The sequence below is a fragment of the Ascaphus truei genome, chromosome 9 (genome assembly GCF_040206685.1).
Source record: "Ascaphus truei isolate aAscTru1 chromosome 9, aAscTru1.hap1, whole genome shotgun sequence".
NCBI lineage: Eukaryota > Metazoa > Chordata > Amphibia > Anura > Ascaphidae > Ascaphus > Ascaphus truei.
The window spans coordinates 25,089,476-25,108,024 of record NC_134491.1 but is presented as its reverse complement, the minus strand read 5'-3'; the positions used below and the strand labels follow the sequence as shown (position 1 = coordinate 25,108,024).

General features: G+C 41.6%; 1 protein-coding gene across 1 annotated transcript in view; it reads right to left on the bottom strand.

Annotated features, from left to right (window-relative positions):
- PRORP (protein only RNase P catalytic subunit) overlaps window positions 1-18,549 on the bottom strand; it is a 50,261-nt gene that overhangs the window by 15,720 nt on the left and 15,992 nt on the right. Inside the window, exon 4 of the mRNA XM_075613884.1 lies at window positions 12,556-12,663. Coding sequence (XP_075469999.1) covers window positions 12,556-12,663 — 108 coding nt within the window. The remainder of the gene's footprint in view (window positions 1-12,555; window positions 12,664-18,549) is intronic.

Genomic DNA, 18,549 nt, shown 5'->3' with positions numbered 1-18,549 from the left:
AGTCCCGTTCTATGAAACAGTCAGGAAATGCTCAACTTCAGCCCAAACTAAAGTGCTGGTACTGCACGGCAACGGATAGTGACGTCACTGCATCGGCGCCACAGATTAGGAGCGCTCGTGACAGAAACAGTCCCCGTAGATATGGCCGCACGGCTACAGGAAGGGTAATAGAAGTGAGTAGAGCAGCAAATAACGTCAATAACAACCTCCTACGCATTTCATAGCTAAAAACACTACTTCGTCAGGGAGTAATTAGTGCAAGGAGCTCATGTGAAATAAATACCCACTCATTCTCACGGATTGGGCAGACAGTGGGGATGTGCCCATCCGAGTCGAGGGCGACAACACATCTGTTAGCATAATTACAGCCATTTTGAAGCAACAAATAATACATATACATCTTTCAAATATACAAGCAATTTTATACAAAGAATACTAAAAAATTACGCAGAAATGAAGCGAGGAAAACAAGCTGAAATAAAAGAAACGTGTTAAATGTGTGTTTAATATAAAACGTTTCTTTTATTTCAGCATGTTTTCTTCGCTTCATTTCTGCGTAATTTTTTAGTATTCTTTGTATAACATTGCAATAAGACCAAGACCGACAAATTTCGTGCTGGCTGTGCTTTATCGAGGTCCCTGTTAAAGCGCAGCCAGCACGAAACATGTCGGTCTTGGTCTTATTGCTGTTGGCCCAATAAAACGTTCTTATTTCACCCCCTTCCTTGTTATTTGACTGGTGGCGTGTCGCAGTTTTTTTCTTTCTTTCTTTCTTTCCTATTGGGACATTGACAGTGCAAAATGATAACGATCTGTATCAAATGAAAGAAAACTAGGGTAGCAAGGTTGTTACATTTGTCAGAGATTAATGAGAAAATTGCTGTGCTTTAAACACGGACTTTTCGATTATTTGTCTGTATGGGTTACATGGGAATTCCCCAAATACATGAAGTCGTGTAGAGAAGGCCTCGGCAATGTGGAGTTGCCATGGTGACAATGTTTACATACAGTGACTGGATCCTTTGAAAAGTGTTCAAATTGGCACGCCCTGCAACGATAGACATTCTTACACAATCGTCAGAATCAAATCCAAAGCACAAGCTCCTCCTTTTCTTCCTAATAAGAACACACAGACTCTGCACAGGATCACATTGTTTCATCAGATCACAGCTGCAAGCACGCAACCGTGAATCATCACATCTCTGCTTTACACATTGTGTTATTTCTGTATTATGAAGCTATAGCTGGGAAGACTAGAGTTTGGTAAGAGTCTGACCTTGTAAACTTCCACTGCAAACATCCTTGTATTTTTCCAAAAATATTTTATTTCATAATCAGGTTTAACGGACAGTAACCACCAAAATACATTCATGATTTGAAGGTTTGGTTACTAGCTTAGAGTCCTTTTAATATTACAGTGCAACTCATTTGCCCTTTGTACCTGTATGTTCAAACAATGAGAGTAGCCCGACATGCGCATTCATTTACTTCTTCTCAGTAAATCAAAATAAAATAATCCTAACGTAGATAACGTTTTGCCAGAGCAATTTTGCACGTCCCTTCCAGCAGAGTATCAAAAATCTCTTCTATGTCATGTAAGGCTTGTTCTATAGTAGGTGCGGACGCGCGCGCCTGTGCGAACGCGCATGCACGTGACACACACTTTTTGTGTGTGCGGTCCGTGCTGCCGGGAGCGACAGGTTTGCAGTGGTCTGTGTGTAAATATGTGTGTGTGTGTGTTATTAATTTATTATATATTTTTTAAATTAAAAAAAAGACACGTTGTGTAAGAATAAATTATTTATTAACATTGTGCACACACACACACATACCTACACACACACACACACACACACACACACACACACACACACACACACACACACACACACACACACACACACACACACACACACACACACACATTACAGCAGCGGTAGAGGCGCGAAAACATACTTTTCGCAATCTTCCCCCTGTCGGCCGGCACCACGCTCACTGCCGTACGCGCGTGCGGCTCTAGCATAGGACGGCTGGCTATCCACAGCCAACTATAAGTGCCGTGCGTGCCCACTATATTACGGGCCTAACGCTGTTTCCCCACCCGGTAGGCGATTGTGGCCATTACTACGTCTGTGGTGCATGCTGGTAACAGGAGGGCTGAGCTGTCCACCGATGGTAGTGGGGGACACAGGATCAGGTTTCCAGGGTACATTACCCACATATCTTTAGCAGTGCAGCGCCTCCATCTGCCGTAGACTCCAAGAAGAATGGAGGCGATCTCCCACGGTAGAATTATTCCCTCTCCTCCCAGTAAGATCACACACCAGGTAGGAGGTATATGCAAACAGGAACGGGTTATGTCTCACTCTGTGCAGCATTGCAGGGTTCTTCCCAATGCAGCAAACTGTCAGCTACTCACTGAAGGATGGTCCCTGGACCACAGGCCAAGGGCACCCGCAGCAGTCCCAGCTCTTCCCTGCCCCTCTAGCAGGGACAGAGGTACGACACACACTCACTCTCCCCCAGAGGGAAGAGGCAGGGTTCTGCCCAATACAGCAAACTGTCAGCTACTCACTGAAGGATGGTCCCTGGACCTTCACTACAGGCCAAGGGCACTCTCCCCCAGAGGGAAGAGGACCAGAGAAGGCCCAATAGTCAGGCTCTTGGCTGTGTGACCTGTCCCTCTCAAGTGGGTAGAGGCACTAATCAATTTGGGTGGTACTGCACTTAAGTACAGCTAGGAGGAGGGCACCAGGTCTACTCCATGATTGGACATGCTCAGGCCTGATGTCACTGCCTCCCACTCAAGTGCAGCACCAAGGAGGGGGAAACCCCCGTGATATCTACTGGTAAGGCCTGCTTGTACCAGGACTTACTGCCAGGACGAAAAGTAGATTAGTAGCCATAGATGGCATGGCTACAGTCATATGATATGAGCTTAGCAGAATTCAGAATGCTCCCAGAATGTTCATCATTCTACCCTAACCCTAAATCCATTGCAACATTTCTTTTACGGTTTTCTTCTTCTAAAAATCATTCAAAAAGTTAATGTTCCACCCTGTGTGTCTGAATCTGAAAGGCTGACATAGCCATAAAAGGGAATGGAAGACAGTTGGTTATGTCAAAACAATCCAAAGATCAGATAGGAAAGCAATGCGTTGCAGTCCCCCATGGCAGCAAAAAATTAAGGTGCAATGCATCCCCAAAAAAGTTTGGGAGAGTATAAAAGGGACATATTCCTGTTTAAATAAAGCAGCCTCAGAGCTCTAAGATTCCAGCAGAGATATAGTTAATTGCAAGTTCTGTAAAAAGCCTCATGTGAGACACAGGAGAGAGATTCCTTAGCTCACATTTGGGCTGACAGAAGGAGAGCAGAGAAGTCTGCACACAGACACTGTCTTGAGCACAAAGGTGTACTGAGATCAAGACATCCACACACCCAGAGACCTATATTTCCTGGACACAGAGGACACAGGAACCTGCCAGACTGACATGGAGGGCCACCTGCTTAAGTACCTCCTGAGACTTTGGGGTGATAGGCTGGTAATTTTGAATATCCCTCCAGTCCTGCAGATAGGATCTGGGGGAAGTAAGTTAGCCCTTACAAAGGCATAGGGGTTTGTTATTATGTTGTTTTTGTATGTTTTGCCTGGACAAAGGACCAGGCTCAATAAAGCCAAGATATAATTGCACCCAACACATCTCTTACAGGGTGAATGGCTCAAATGCAAAACGTGGTGCACTCCGTTTCCCTCCAGCCACCCACGTCCTCCCCACTTCCTGTCTGCTTAAAACTCATGTTGTATATGAAACCATTATTGCTTATGGAGGAAATGGTTTACCTCTTTGGAGATCCCCTTCCCTTTTAGGTGAGCCATAGAAAAAATGTCGTTACCCATGAGAAAAAAATAGTAATAGCAGTGTTGCACACCAACATCAAAAACGTAAATACAAACTGATGCTTAGGCCGGTGCCCTTAGTCCGTGGGAAGACCTGCTGCGTTCTGTAGCAGATTCCAAGACGAGAAGGCAACTGGAACAATCTACCGGAGACTCTCACAGCCACCAACAGTTTAAGTTCTTTCAAATCTAAAGCTGTCTCACATTGGAATCTGGTCTGTAACTGTTACATACGCCTATAATATATATTATCTCTAACTGAGCATGCTATGTCTTGTATACAATGTATACCCTGTTCACTTATGTAACTATTTGTAACCATGTACTATTTGTCATTTTAACACTATGTCCAGGGCATACTTGAAAACGAGAGGTATCTCTCAATGTATTACTTCCTGGTAAAATATTTTATAAATAAATAACTTAAGCAGTTTGGATTTACAAAAAAAAAGCAAGTATTTATTGTAGCCAGAAGAAAAGCGAGGTTTCAGCTGTTAGTTCCACCTTTCTCAAGCATATGGCTTAAGCGGCACTGCCTAGGGTTGCCAGGTGTCCAGTATTGAACCAGACTGTCCTGTATTTGGACACTGTCCAGTAAAAAATGAGAGGTAATACTGGACGTGTTTGTGTCTGGTATTACCTCTCTGGACATAGTAACCTGACCGGCTTTGGGGCCGTGGGATTTCCCCGAGCAGGGAGAGAGCGGGGCTGTTGATAGGTGGCTGGGCAACTTCCTTCATCCTGACTGGCTGCTGCTGGGTAATGCAGCCAATCAGAAGGAGGTGTCAAGACCCTAGGCCAAGAAGAGAAGGAAACAGCATGGAGCGGAGAGTTGTGTATGCGTCTCGAGCGCGTCGCACCTTTCACCATTGTGTCCAGTATTTTTGAGGAAGCCACCTGACAGCCAAAACCTCGCCTTTGTTCTGGCTACAATAAATTCCTTTTTTTTGCAAATCCGAACTGCTTAAATTACCCATGAGAATCAATACAGAGAGAGATGCAGCTGTGTTGTTACTTCATGGCTGGGGCTGTGTTATTATCCCAGTGATGCTGGGAACTAGGGATGCAAATAGCAGGAGAACCTACAAGGTAAGAGCCAGGGGAAGGGTTATTTTTTTTTATAGCAGTTTCAAATAAGTAAACGTGTTTGTTTCTATTCTGCACCATACCAATGTATCATAATCACTCTGACATACAGCCATGCACTTCAATTGGGCGGAACTAGTCAAAAAGCTGCTAACTCTCCCACATTTTGGGGGATCATTTGATAGAGGCGATTGGGGGACACACACCAGGAAGCTCCCACACCCCACAGGTAGTTTCTGTTAAAAAAAAGGGTGCGTGGTGTGAGCATGCACATTTCAAATGAAACTTTTGTGTTTTGTCATTTAAATTGTAATTATACTAAACGTCTTTCATACAAAAGTCTTTCATTCCATCAAAAACATCAAAATCAAAATACAATTTCAGTGACAAAACACAAAGGAGTTTCACTTAGGCTGCTCTTATAGTGCCGGCGATGCGAATTCGCCCGAAAACAAAAGCATTGCCGCCACCGCCGCGTGCGCTTATAGTGCACGGGACGGTGGCAAGCGACGGAGCGACGTTGCCATCGCCAAAACCCGCCGCCGGCAAAATGTGATTTTTCAAGGGCCGTCTCGTCACGTGACGACCCTTTAACAAATCAAATTGCGGGAATCCCGCAATGCCGCCGACGTCACCCGTCGCCATCGGCGGCACTATAGGCAAAGCCTTAGAATGTGGGTGCTTGGCACACACCCGTTTTGTATTTGTTTTATATGTAGGACTGTAAAATAGCAAGGTTCAGAAGTCAAGCCATATTCCGTATTCTTAATAAAGCGTCTATACAGCAGTGCATCCTCTTAATGCTAAGATAATTCTGCTTAATACATATTTCCACTTATATACTGTATGTACAAACGAATGAAAGAACATGTGTGTTTCCTTAATTTGTGTGTGTGTGTGTGTGTGTGGCGCTGATCCTAGTACCTCCTCGGGTTTATGCTCTACCCAACCTGGCCCTTCGTTTGTTCCGTGCGAGCTGATGTGTGTGCTTCTGCACATCTTCAGGCGGCGTGGTGCAATCAGTGCTTAGCTTACTCGTGAGTGTTGTCACGCTCACTATGCCCAGAGACTAGCAGGCGAAGAAAGGCAAAGGAGGGTGGAGGACAGCAAGAGCCGTTGCTATTATGCGCCGGGTGAGGGAGGTGTGCTGGTGTGTATTGTGGGTACTGGGGGAGAAGTGGTGGTATCAGCAGTTGGGTGACAGTGGCATGTGAATTGTCGGAGATGAGGGGTGCAGGCAAGGTGTGCGCACGCTCGTGAACATGCCTGAGCGTTTGTGCGTGTCCAAGCAGTTCAGGTTTAGTGGTGTGTGCATTGTCAGGCAAGCCGTTGAGTTTCGGTGGTTTGTGATTTGTCAGGCTGGAATGGGGGACGGGGGAGGCGTGTACACGCCTGATCATTTTTGCCTCTGCAAGGGGGGTTTTAATGTGGTTACAAGTTTTAGCCAGTGGGTGTGTAGGAGCGCACACTAGCGCACACACGCCTGGTAGTAATGGATTTTCGTCTCCATGAAGCTGTTTTAGTCCTCGAGATTTTGGTTTATGGAAGGTGCCAGCAAAGAAGTTTCACTTCAAAAATGGATGCATCAGTCAAGATGGCCACCAGGCAGCTGTCTACCATTGAGCCAATTGTTATTGGCTTCCAACCAACTTTCTGTCCATGCCACCTCTGCAGGCAATAACTGCCAACCCAACCAACAAGGCCCAGCACCTGCACACCCTATAATTAAAATGTAACACCAAAAAATATATAAAATAATGATTTTCCACTTCCAAAACTTTGATGGAATCCTAGAAAGTCAGAAATGTCACTCGTAAGCGAAGTAATACGTTAAAAGCTGTAACATTCATACACATGCACAAACAAGCACACTAAGATACGCTACACGCATAAATATATCTACAGTATTGGTGTGTACATGTTTCTGGGAACGTGAAACAGTGCGTCACTAAATGTTTGCGTGCGAGGATTCCCTTCAAAGGATGCACGTGTGTGGGAGGATTTCTTGCGCGTCAGTAGTAGTGTGTATTCTTCCCCATGCCATTCCGAACGCTCAGAAACAAAAGAAAGTCTACAAGCCGACACACATAATTAAGGAATGCTGCTGAACCACAGTCTGTTACTAAAGCAACAAAGTTTATCTTACTAATAAACCACAGCTCGGAAACTCCGTACACAAAGCATGTTAAAAGCACTGTGCGTTCAGATACAGTCTCACCTTGCAACATATGCTGGAGTTCAAATCATTTGAAAGCACCTAGCCATCTAACACACTCTATACCGGTGGTGTGCAAATTTTTCAGTCTGCGCCCCCTTGTCTGCTCTCCCCCTCTGCTTGCGCCCCCTTGTCTGCTCTCCCCCTCTGCTTGCGCCCCCTTGTCTGCTCTCCCCCTCTGCTTGCGCCCCCCACCCCTGCTCGGTTCTGGCATCAAATGACACAGTCGGGTCATCTGATGTCACATTATCATGGCCTTCCATGTGTATACTCATACTATAGCGCAGCTCAGTTAGGACAGTTGGTGGCGTGCTATGCCGACTGCACACTTAAAATGGGTGATGGTTCTCTTACATCTGTATGAAATTAATTCAGTTATCTGGTATCCCAAAGTAGTAAGAGAAAAGCTTAGGACCCCCATCCCCCCCAATAAAACATTCCCTCTAAATGTGGGACCAGGTCAGAGAAAAGTTTCAGCTGTCCAAAGAGTTCCCCCTGGGCCATAATGTGCACATTTTCAAAGAATAGGCGTCTACAGGTCTGGTTAGGTTGAGAGATCTAATAACGAGCAATGGTCATAAATCGTTTGAGCCTCTATCTGCCGAACATGACTTGGACAGTGGAGAAATCTTTCACTGCTTACAGTTGCGAGGTTTCGTGTGCACTCCTAACCCCTGTCCTAGCCTTATTGTGTTTGAAGTAGGTAGAAGGTTGCGTCGCACCACCAGAGCAATAAACAAGGTCTAGAGGGTGACCCCCAAAAAATGACAAATTTATTTGATCATAAAAATGAGGTAGAAGAGGCCAACATGTTTCACGCAGCAAGCGCTCTGTCATGGTCCCTGTTCACACACATTTAAATGTGCCGTGAATTCGGAAGTGAGTTGGATTGCGCACCTTCAGAGCAGGCTAAACCAATCAGATGCCGGTTCATACGCCCACCCAAATATCAACAATTAGCTCATATACAGACATTTAGAAAAAAAAAAGGAACGGGCAGGTTGCAACAGTTTCAAGGTTTCAAAGTAAGTGAAATCACAATATTGCAAACTTCATAGTGATATTTGGTGCATACTTTCCTTTGCAACTGTCTGTTACTACAAATTAAAAACAATCCACAAGACTTGAGGATTAGACCTCCAGCACACGGGATGATTGGAGAGATTGATTTTGTGAATCAAAATCTTCTAAAAATGTTAAAATGTCTGTCTATGAGTTAAGCTAATTGTTGGTATTTGGGTGGGCGTATGAACCGGCATCTGATTGGTTTAGCCTGCTCTGACAGTGCACATTCCAACTCACTTCTGGGTTCGCGGCACATTGAAATACCCCGAGTTGAGGGTTGTGTGAACAAGGACCATGACAAAGCGCTTGCTGCGCAAAACACGTTGGCCCGTTTTACCTCATTTTTATGATCAAAAATAAACTTGTCATTTTTTGGAGTCCCTTTTACCTATTTCTGTGCATTTTTGGCGGACCGCACACCTGAGGATAACAACCACCCCCCAGCTGCAGTGGGACACACAAGCAGAACGGTGAGTTTCCTCTCCCAATTGTGGATTTGTATTAAGGAAAGGGGGATTGGTATGTGTTACCTTTAAAGGCTTAGGAGAACACTTCACGTCACACATTTAACCTGGGAGTGCTGCACTCAGGGAGAGTGTATCAGGAATAACGCTATCTCCATACTATTAGCCGATGCATTTACAACCACTCAATACAATCAAGACATTATTGTGGGCTGGAAGGGAATACCTCACAAAGAATTACAAAATAATATATTTTTCTTTCTGTTATTTAACTCTTGAGCCCCGGAACCCATCTGGACCCTTGTGATGTTTGAGGAGCTTTGTCTCAACTCCCCTAACCAGTCAAAGATGACGTCCCAGTTTTACTCATCTGTTTTTCTCATCTGCACACAGGAGACCAGCATGTTTATACACGAGTGGGAATGGGATCTGGATAGAGAATTGGACCCCGAGGAATGGTCCAATTAATCAAACTAGGATGCGCTAACAAAACATTATTATAAAGTCTAAACTACATACAAAATAATAATAAATAAATAATAAAGTTCAGCGCACCTCAGATAAGAAAGATGAAGAAAAAAAGAGAAAAAAATTAAAAATTAAAAATAGTGAAGCACTTAAAAAAAAAAAACCTTCAAACAACTTCCAGTGGTAAGATATGCACTTACACTAAAGTGCCTGAACTCAGGCACTCAAAGGTATCTTTGCTCCTTCTTTCCCACAGCAGTAAACAGGAAAAACGGTACTTTAGATGGTCTAACCTTTATGGGAATTGACAAAATAGAATTAGGAATAAGAGTAGGTGATTTAGTTCCGAAAATTTCTCAAAAAGAAACAATGTGGATATTCAAATTAAAAACATTAATCCCCATAGCATTAAATATCAATATAGATTTGGGTTGTTTTCGAACATAATATCATTAACTGTAATACCTAGAAGGGAATGCCTTGATATTCTATCAATATCTCAAGCTGTTCCCTTTTTGAAAGAATACCCTTTTCTCAGACCGTTAAACCAGCAAAAAAAAATTGCCATTATCAAATATAAGGGCTTATTAGATATAGAAGTGTATATACACCAAAAAGTTTCTTAAAATTTGATCTCAGAAAATTAAAACATTAAGTTTTTGCAATTTTTTGCCATTATCAAGTTTAAGGGCTTAATATAAAAGGGAGGATTTGAATCCTCAATTCAATATAGAAGTATAAAAGCACCAAATAATGTCTCAACGGTTGATCTATGTACATTAAGGTATGTTCTAAATCTGTTATAGTATTAAAGTTGATGTTTTAGATGAGAGAAAGGTGAGGGGTACAGAGATCTGTACTCCAAAGGTAATTCACTTAAATGCACACTACCTATGTTTAAAATGTAACCTTTAATATCATATACTTAAAACATATATTTTGTCCCTGAGGAAGCTCCGTAATAGGAGGGAAACGCGCGTTGGACGCGTGTTGATGATGTCAGCCCCTTTCATGGGGCTATTTTAATACAGTGTCTGTCAGCCGTTCACTATAGATTAGCCATATATAAAAATTAGTGTAGTGGCTGGGTAATGATCCCAGGAGTGGTCTGGACCTATATAGTTGGTTATACTGCCCACATTAAGATATATGATATGATATCAACGGCCACTACTATATTCACTATTCTACTAGGCTAACTAGTGAAGTGTTGGGCTTATTTGCTCACTCTGGCTGTGTGCACCTTTAGCAGCCTTTCACTCTCCAGTTTCAATGATATATTGGAGTATTTAGATATCAGAGGCTGTCTCAGCTGCACGAGTTACTTTATTTAATTTATTTTTAATAGTTATCACATTTTCTTTGGTAATATATGTTTTAAGTACTTGATATTAAAGGTTAAATTTTAAACATAGGTAGTGTGCATTTAAGTGAATTTCCTTTGGAGTACAGGCCACTGTACCCCTCACCTTTCTCTGATTCACTGTAGTTCACAGTTGCACCTACCTTTACTATTATCAATTAAAATGTATTATTTTTTCATTACACAATTAGTATGGTTTAGTTGATCACTCCCTAATCCCTTCCTTGATGTTTTAGATGATATGTATTTTAGAACAGAAGTATCCATGCATTTATATATCTTTCAATGTATCCCAAGCACTACGTTTTGTATATTATTGAATAAAGTTAATTGAGAGCAGGTATAGAGAGGGGTATATTAGGAGGTGATGCAACATACATACCCCTGAGGAAGTAGGAACTACCTTAAGAAACGCGTAGGGTGACGGTGGACCGGTTACAGTGCGACACCCAGGTAACCGGAAGTTATGTCAGACGCAGTCTGGAATGGCGAGGAGAGTCGCGGGCACCGGAGGGGAGCACATGAACTGGTTCCCTTTTTTGTCTATGTATACTCTGCATATATGTGAGTTATACCCTGATCTTTATAAAATCGAAATTTAAAGAAGAGGCTCCATTTTTCCCGTTTACTGCTGTGGGAAAGAAGGAGCAAAGATATCTTGAGTGCCTGAGTCCAGGCACTTTAATGTAAGTGCATATTTTACCACTGGAAGTTGTTTGAATGGGTTTTTTTTTAACGTACTTAACTATTTTTTTTAAAAACTTTTTTTCTTCATCTTTCTTATCTGAGGTGCACTGAAATTGTTTCCTGAAGACTATACTGATGGTACTTAACCCCAGTGCGGCTCTCGGGGATTTTCCCCGGGACCTCCCTATGTGCCCCAGGGGATGCGGGCATCGGACGGACTTCCTATACATGTGGTGATCGTGCCCTAAGGTATCTCTAGTCTGGATCAAAGTGCACAGGTTGGTTAAAAATGTACTATGTTTCACATGGAGACTAAACCTGTGGTTATGCCTACTAAACATGCCCTGCCAGGACTATAATCAACACGTAAATAAGATCATCTTGAACATAGTGACGGTGACCAGATGCGCCATAGCCCTACACTGAAAGAAGCTATCCTCTATGGGATTAAAAACAAAATATTGTGAATCCTCCAAATGGTGAGAATTACAAGTTATTTTTAGGGATTCCTGTTCCAAGTCCCAAAGGGTGTGGCTGCCATGGCTTATACACCACAGCATCGGAGGCTCAGCTGCCTAAACCCTAGACGATTCCTCAGTTTTGCTTTAAATCTCCAAAGTTCAATAGCACCTGTTCGTGCCACCTCTTCTATATAAGGGGCAGCTGATGGCCACAAGTACATTGAATCAAAACCTGCCAGAGGTACTAGGGCCCTTACAACCCCCCGGAACAGTGTGGTCCAGATGCTGTCTTACCTGGCTTTGAAACGTAATTTGCACCTATGAAAATGTTATATTTATCTTTGTTAATTCATACCAATGTAATTATACCATTGATCTGAGATGAGAATTCCTGGAATCCCCCGCACCCCCCCCATCCACCCCTTCAACCTAATTTTCTATTTCTGTACATCCCTCCCCCATGCACTCACCCCTCATTGTGTGAACTCATTGCTGTATGTTTACGAAATATGTTAGAAAATCAATAAAATGAGTATTTTAAAAAAAAAAGAAAGAAAAGAAAGAATATAGACCTAATCTTGACCTGTCTCCCCCCCGCCCCACACCGACAAATACCCACATCTAAAAATACCTCAATCCTTAATACACAGCTCCTTCAATGTGAACATGTTTCAACCTACAGTACCCCACACCCCTACAGTACTTCAATAATAATTAACAGCACCAAACACTCAAAAAGAACCTCAGTTATAAATCTTGTACTATGTTTCTTTTTCATCTCTCTTGCAACGGGAATGTTAGTGAATGGGATACAGTACATGAAAGGGCCAAGGTCATTAACACTTACAGTTTGGGAGCGGATGCCCTTAGAGCAGATGTTGGCCAAGTTCAGTCCGTCAACCACAATATCATATGGTGGACGGGATCCCACAAAGTGTTGAAAATCGCACAGTTCCTGGAAAAGGAAAAAAATGACAATGCCTGTGTATCTATACAAAGAAACAGATATGCTTTTACATACAGTCAATATGTAACATGTTTAAAGCCCTATTCCCATACTACCTTTCTCAAACTTACGTCCAGACCTCGGAATCTACCAGAGCATGGCTGCCCCTGTTTTCCATTTAGACCCCCCCCCCCCCACACCCCCTCTGCTCTGCAAATATTTAATGTTTTAGGCTCTTAGAATAAAAGTCTGCAGGACCTATAAAATGTGGTCGTTTTGTGACGCCTGTTTGAAAGCTAAGCTTAAAAATGACTTTCATTGACCAGTAAACACTGGGAGGGTTTGAAAAAAATATGCTTCTATATAATATTGATTCAACGTGCCCCGTCTTCTGCAATGCCTCATCTCTAAAGAAATCAGCCACTTGATTTAGGTTTTTCAAAGGTAGGGGAGCGCAAGTATCAACGTTATCGGAAAAAAACATAGAAACACGTCATAGTGCAATATGTCCTTATAAAATAAGAGTGATGGGGTGATAGGGGACCTCTGAAGTGGGAACTCACATTCTTCCAGAATCAATCAAACATATCCAAAACTGTGGCAAATGACTCCGTAGATGGTGGGGGTCCCATACAATCTTGGCTCAGATGGATATAAGGTGATCCCCAATCTCGTGTGGTGTGGACGTTGTGATAGCAATGACAATGCAGGAGTTAATAAAACGAGAAAGCCAACATAGTGCAATCCAGATAAAGGTCTAAACTTTATATATATATTAAAATATAGAATGTACACTTACATTGTGTCACATATAACACGGCACATAAAAACGGCGTCTCTGATGCGGAGCTCTCCCTGCTGCCTCCGTCAGGAATCTCTCCGTCGCGTCACTTCCGGTTGTGATACAAAACCGGTCCCGGAGAGAGGAGGATCTAGGCTGTACCGTGAGGGCAGATGGGAGCCAGCAGTACCCACCTTCAGCGACTCGACGCGTTTCACTTTGGATAGCTATGTCAGGAATCATGGGCTGGCATAAGCTTTCTGTTCTTAAATACCCCATTCTGTTCTTAAATACCCCATTCGGCGCCATCATTGGTCAACATTGAAAACTCTCAAAATGTATTATTATTACAGATGCAGCGGCCATTATTTTAACAAATCACGCGTTGTATACCTCGGAATACCCATGTCATGGCGCGGGATTACTTCCACCCGTACCGCCTTAAGACGTGAGTGCAGTCTAGTCCATAAAATGGCATTTTAGTGTTCTGGCTTTTAAACACCTGAGATTGACACAGTAGCAAAGTACTGTACACATTGCAATTCATTCATTTAATTGCATTTAATTGCACACAATCCATGAAATTCAAATAAAGCAACCACGATAAACACGTGTGCCTGGGGCGATTGGCGGCGTTAATGCTGCATGGAGTACAGCAGCGCACACGAAAACAGCGCCGTGATTTGTTAAAATAATGGCCGCTGCATCTGTATTTTTAAAAACAGTGGAAATGGGAACTAGCTGACTGGTGAACTACAGAGAAATCTATATAAATGCCCCAGATGGAATTTTAAGTTCATATATCTAATGTTCAATACACAGTGTGTCTTATATGGGGATAATGACAAATACTGTATCAAGATGGATATACCAGGTGGGATTATACGTGCATATATCATGGGGATTGCATCAAATAATATGTCAAAGTGGATACACAGTATGGGGACACATACAATTACAGATCGGGGAACATCCCACATCCTCCAAAAATCTTTATTAAAAATATATAAATAAAATGATACAACTGATATAAATCTACAACTTCACGGCAGCGTTTATATACATTATTGTTGCCACAATATATGCACAATTGTTGTCACTTTATTCACTGATTGTGTTTATCACTATTTTATTTATATTATCACAGAATATTCATTTGCACTCATTGCACATTAATTTTTGTGAATACTATATAGGAGCGCCCTTTACGTTTTTTGTTCTTTGCACTTGATTTAGGTGTCGGGTAATACAGGTAACACCTCTTAGGGGGTAGATCCACAAAGCTCTGTTAAATCAGGGAAACTAACATCACGTTACCTAAATAGGTAACAGGCGTTAGCTTCCCTGACTTTAACGGGAATCAACAAAGCTAAATATATTACAAAATAACAGCCGTTAGGGCCCTTATTTGCATATGGCTAACGCGGAATTAGCCAGCTAACGTTGGGATAAGACCCCCTAGCGCTAGCTGGCAGTAATGTTGCCTCGCTCTAGCCATATGCTAACAAAGATGCCAGGTATATATTGCAATGCTGTACTGGCCATTAGCCCTATTAGCCAAAAGTGGCTAATAGCAAATATAAATACAATATATAAAAAGACTTCAAGTCAAAATAAACAATATCACCATTACACATATATGTTTGTATGTGTATGTGTGTGTGTATATATATATATATATATATATATATATATATATATATATATGTGTGTGTGTGTGTGTGTATGTATCTATCTATATATCTATCTATATATATATATATATATATATATAGATACACACACACACACACACACACACACACACACACACACACACACACACACACACACACACACACACACACACACACACACAGAGTTCAGGAAAAAAGGGACCTAATAGTTTTTCATATCCTATATATTTCTCACTCAATCCCCATGAAAATGTGCACAATTAAAGATGTTATGTAGATAAACACTACATACAATAAGAAGCACAATATAGGCAAACAACTGATGTTCACTAAATTAATGTTACTGTATTATGTGAAAAAGTACCAGGGGGTGAAATGTCATTATTTTTGTGTTACCATCATTTGGTATATCACTATTATTCACGTATATGTGTATGATTCTTGCACCTTCATTTTTTTAACTTTATTTAAAGTGTTATCACTTCACTATATTCGCAGTGATCACCTGTTTAGTTGTTTTGCGCCTATCACTTTATAAAAAAGTACCAGATACACTGTGGTAGGTTCATGTTCCTTAAACGAGAAATAGGAGTTTTTACTTTGTATCTTGTAAATGTGTTAAACTGTTGTAGTCTAATCGGAAACACTAAGATTACTATAAAGTTGGAGTTCAAAGTCTGGTTTAAAAAAGTGTGTTCAAAATGTCCTCCTTTTACAGAAACACCCATCCATAGTTGTGTCAGACCTATATTTTCTTGCACCTAGATTTGAAGATGCTATCACCATGACTCCTGATGAAGTCGATAGAGCGAAACACGTAGAGTCTGTGGCTGGCTTTGCAATGTTCCCGCGAGACAGATTCCATCTCTGCTCCACCCTTCCGTCCGACGACCGAAAAGCGCGAACCCGGAAGTATCTGAGACGGACTGTGAGAGACACTGAAGCAGAGTGGCGGTGCGATCACTGTAACCCCACTTCCCACCCATTGTGTACACTTATGCATCTTTACTTTAGACACTTTGTAAGTGTGAATTTTTATGTATTTTTTTTTAATACATAAATCCCCTTTTTGTATGGTTTGCACCATGTCCATTTCTCTATTTTACCAAGATCACCATATACACATCACACTGACGATTCAGAAGCTTGTAATCTGCGAGTGGATCTGGGATTCCTTTAACCCCTTCGTGTAATTGCCACAGTTTTGGAAGTGCCTATCTTTCTTTGAGAGAATGTGAATGCCCCTTTCTGAGAATACCATTGTCAATCTACATGAAGTTTAGAATATATTGCACCATATTGTTTTTTCTATTTTTTGGTGATGAAATCTGCACTCCCCAATTTCTGGAGATCATTCTACAAGGAGAATTTCATACCGTTCCCCGTAGAGTTCTGAGCTACATTTTTTGTTCACATTGAATTAAGTTTGGCACCAATTTTGTTTGCAGCATGCTCAGCACATATCATTTGGTTTCACCCTATTCATCACAACAACACTGTGTTTTCGTATATTTCCCTTATGTGGTTTTAGATTGGTACAAATTGTTCACACCAGTTATTCACATATTTTGGAGCGCTGTTCACATACCTTTTTTCTGCATTAAATACAAATATACAGAATTGTTCATGTTTATTAGATGGATACACAATATGAAATAGTTTCAACAGTGTAGATTATTTGGTTTTAAAAAAACATCAGTCTGAGTATCTAATAATTTATAAAGCTATGCTTATAAGAAATCAAAGTTCTAGTATACTGCAGCTGCATTGTCTTTGGACCTGGCACATTTTTCTAATGATTGCTATTTTTCTGGATATGGTAGGTGGAAGTGTCAGTGTTATTATTACATTATATAGCATGATTATTTTTTTTACTATGTTGTTGAACTAATCGTTATTTTACATTTTTCTAGTTAAATAATTGGCATTTAGGAAAGCTCGCGTGCTATTACAACCTTGCTGTATTCTTTTGTAATATAGTGGAGGTTTTTTGCTTTTAAAACAGTTTTGTGAATGGGCTCTGGAGACTTCCGATTAAATTACATGCATCTTGCTATTGTGAACAGCACAATTTGCTCCAAGTGGCCACTTGTAGCCACATTGATCTAAACCATATAGCAGGAAACTTTGGGGATTTCAAGCACACGGTAATTTTTTATTTTGATAAAGATGACTAGTCTGTGACTCAGTAATTTTGTTCAAAAAGAGTCCTTTGTACAGTTATGACTAGTCAGTCTGTAGAACGGCTAGTTATTGCTACTCTGCAGTTGCACACAGTCAGCAGAAGGGCTCAGATTGTTCTGCAGCATTAGGGCTCCAACTAGGCCACATAGATGCCGATTAACCGTGAAGCACTTAAGACATTGCATATGACCCTCGAAAAACCTCTTGTGAGGGCCTTGACAACCATGGAATATAATGGAGGCAATAACTTTTTTTTTTTAAATAAGAGAAAATATGAATTTTCTGTGTTTTGATGGTTCATTGCCATTTGTGGAAAATGGGTGCAGTGAATGGAAGGTCTCCAAAGGTTTTCCTGATTAGACCTCACAAACAGTTAACGGTCCCTGACTGCTCCTTTAAAATCACACACAAATGTGTTTTGGAGACATGACTAATGTTTTATATCAATGTGACAATCGGATATTAAATGACGTGAGGGACATTTCTCTAAAAAAACCTCTACATACTCCATACATTCCACGTGAAAATAAAAAGTTACAATTTCTATTTCCCCTAGCTGGGCACAAATCACTGTTCAATAATCTCACTTCCCTCTCACTATAAGGAAGAGTCCAGGGAATATTTCACCTGCAGCTCTGTGCTGAAAACAGGTGTGCAGTATGGCAGGGTGCGGTTGTATAAGGAACTGTATAAGGAACTAACACTGAATATAAAATTTCAGGAATTCCCCAGCTGCCTGACAACCAGGATACAAAACTAGCAGTCCCTGCATGATATAATAATAATAATAATAGCATGCTCTTGTATAACGCTGCTAGTTTTATGCAGTGCTTTACAGAGACATTTTGCAGGCACGGGTCCCTGCCCCGTGGAGCTTACAATCTATGTTTTTGGTGCCTGAGGCACAGGGAGATAAAGTGACTTGCCGAAGGTCACAAGGAGCCGACACCAGGAATTGAACCAGGTTTCAAACTCAGTGCCCGTCAGTGTCTTTTCTCTCTGGGCCACTCCTTCTCCCAAGCAGCAATTCTCCTGGTTTCATACCCCATTGTTGCCTTTACAGAACCAGAACAAGGGAATCTGCAGGCCTATGAGATCCCTAGTCATAACCTACAGAAGTATGTGGGATTTGTGCCTGAACAACTAAATAAACATCACTACATGAGCGAAAAATATTATTATTTGCATCAAGGCAATTTTGTAGCTAACTTGTGGCACGTGCCTCGCAGCATCAAAATACTTAGGCTGAGGCCA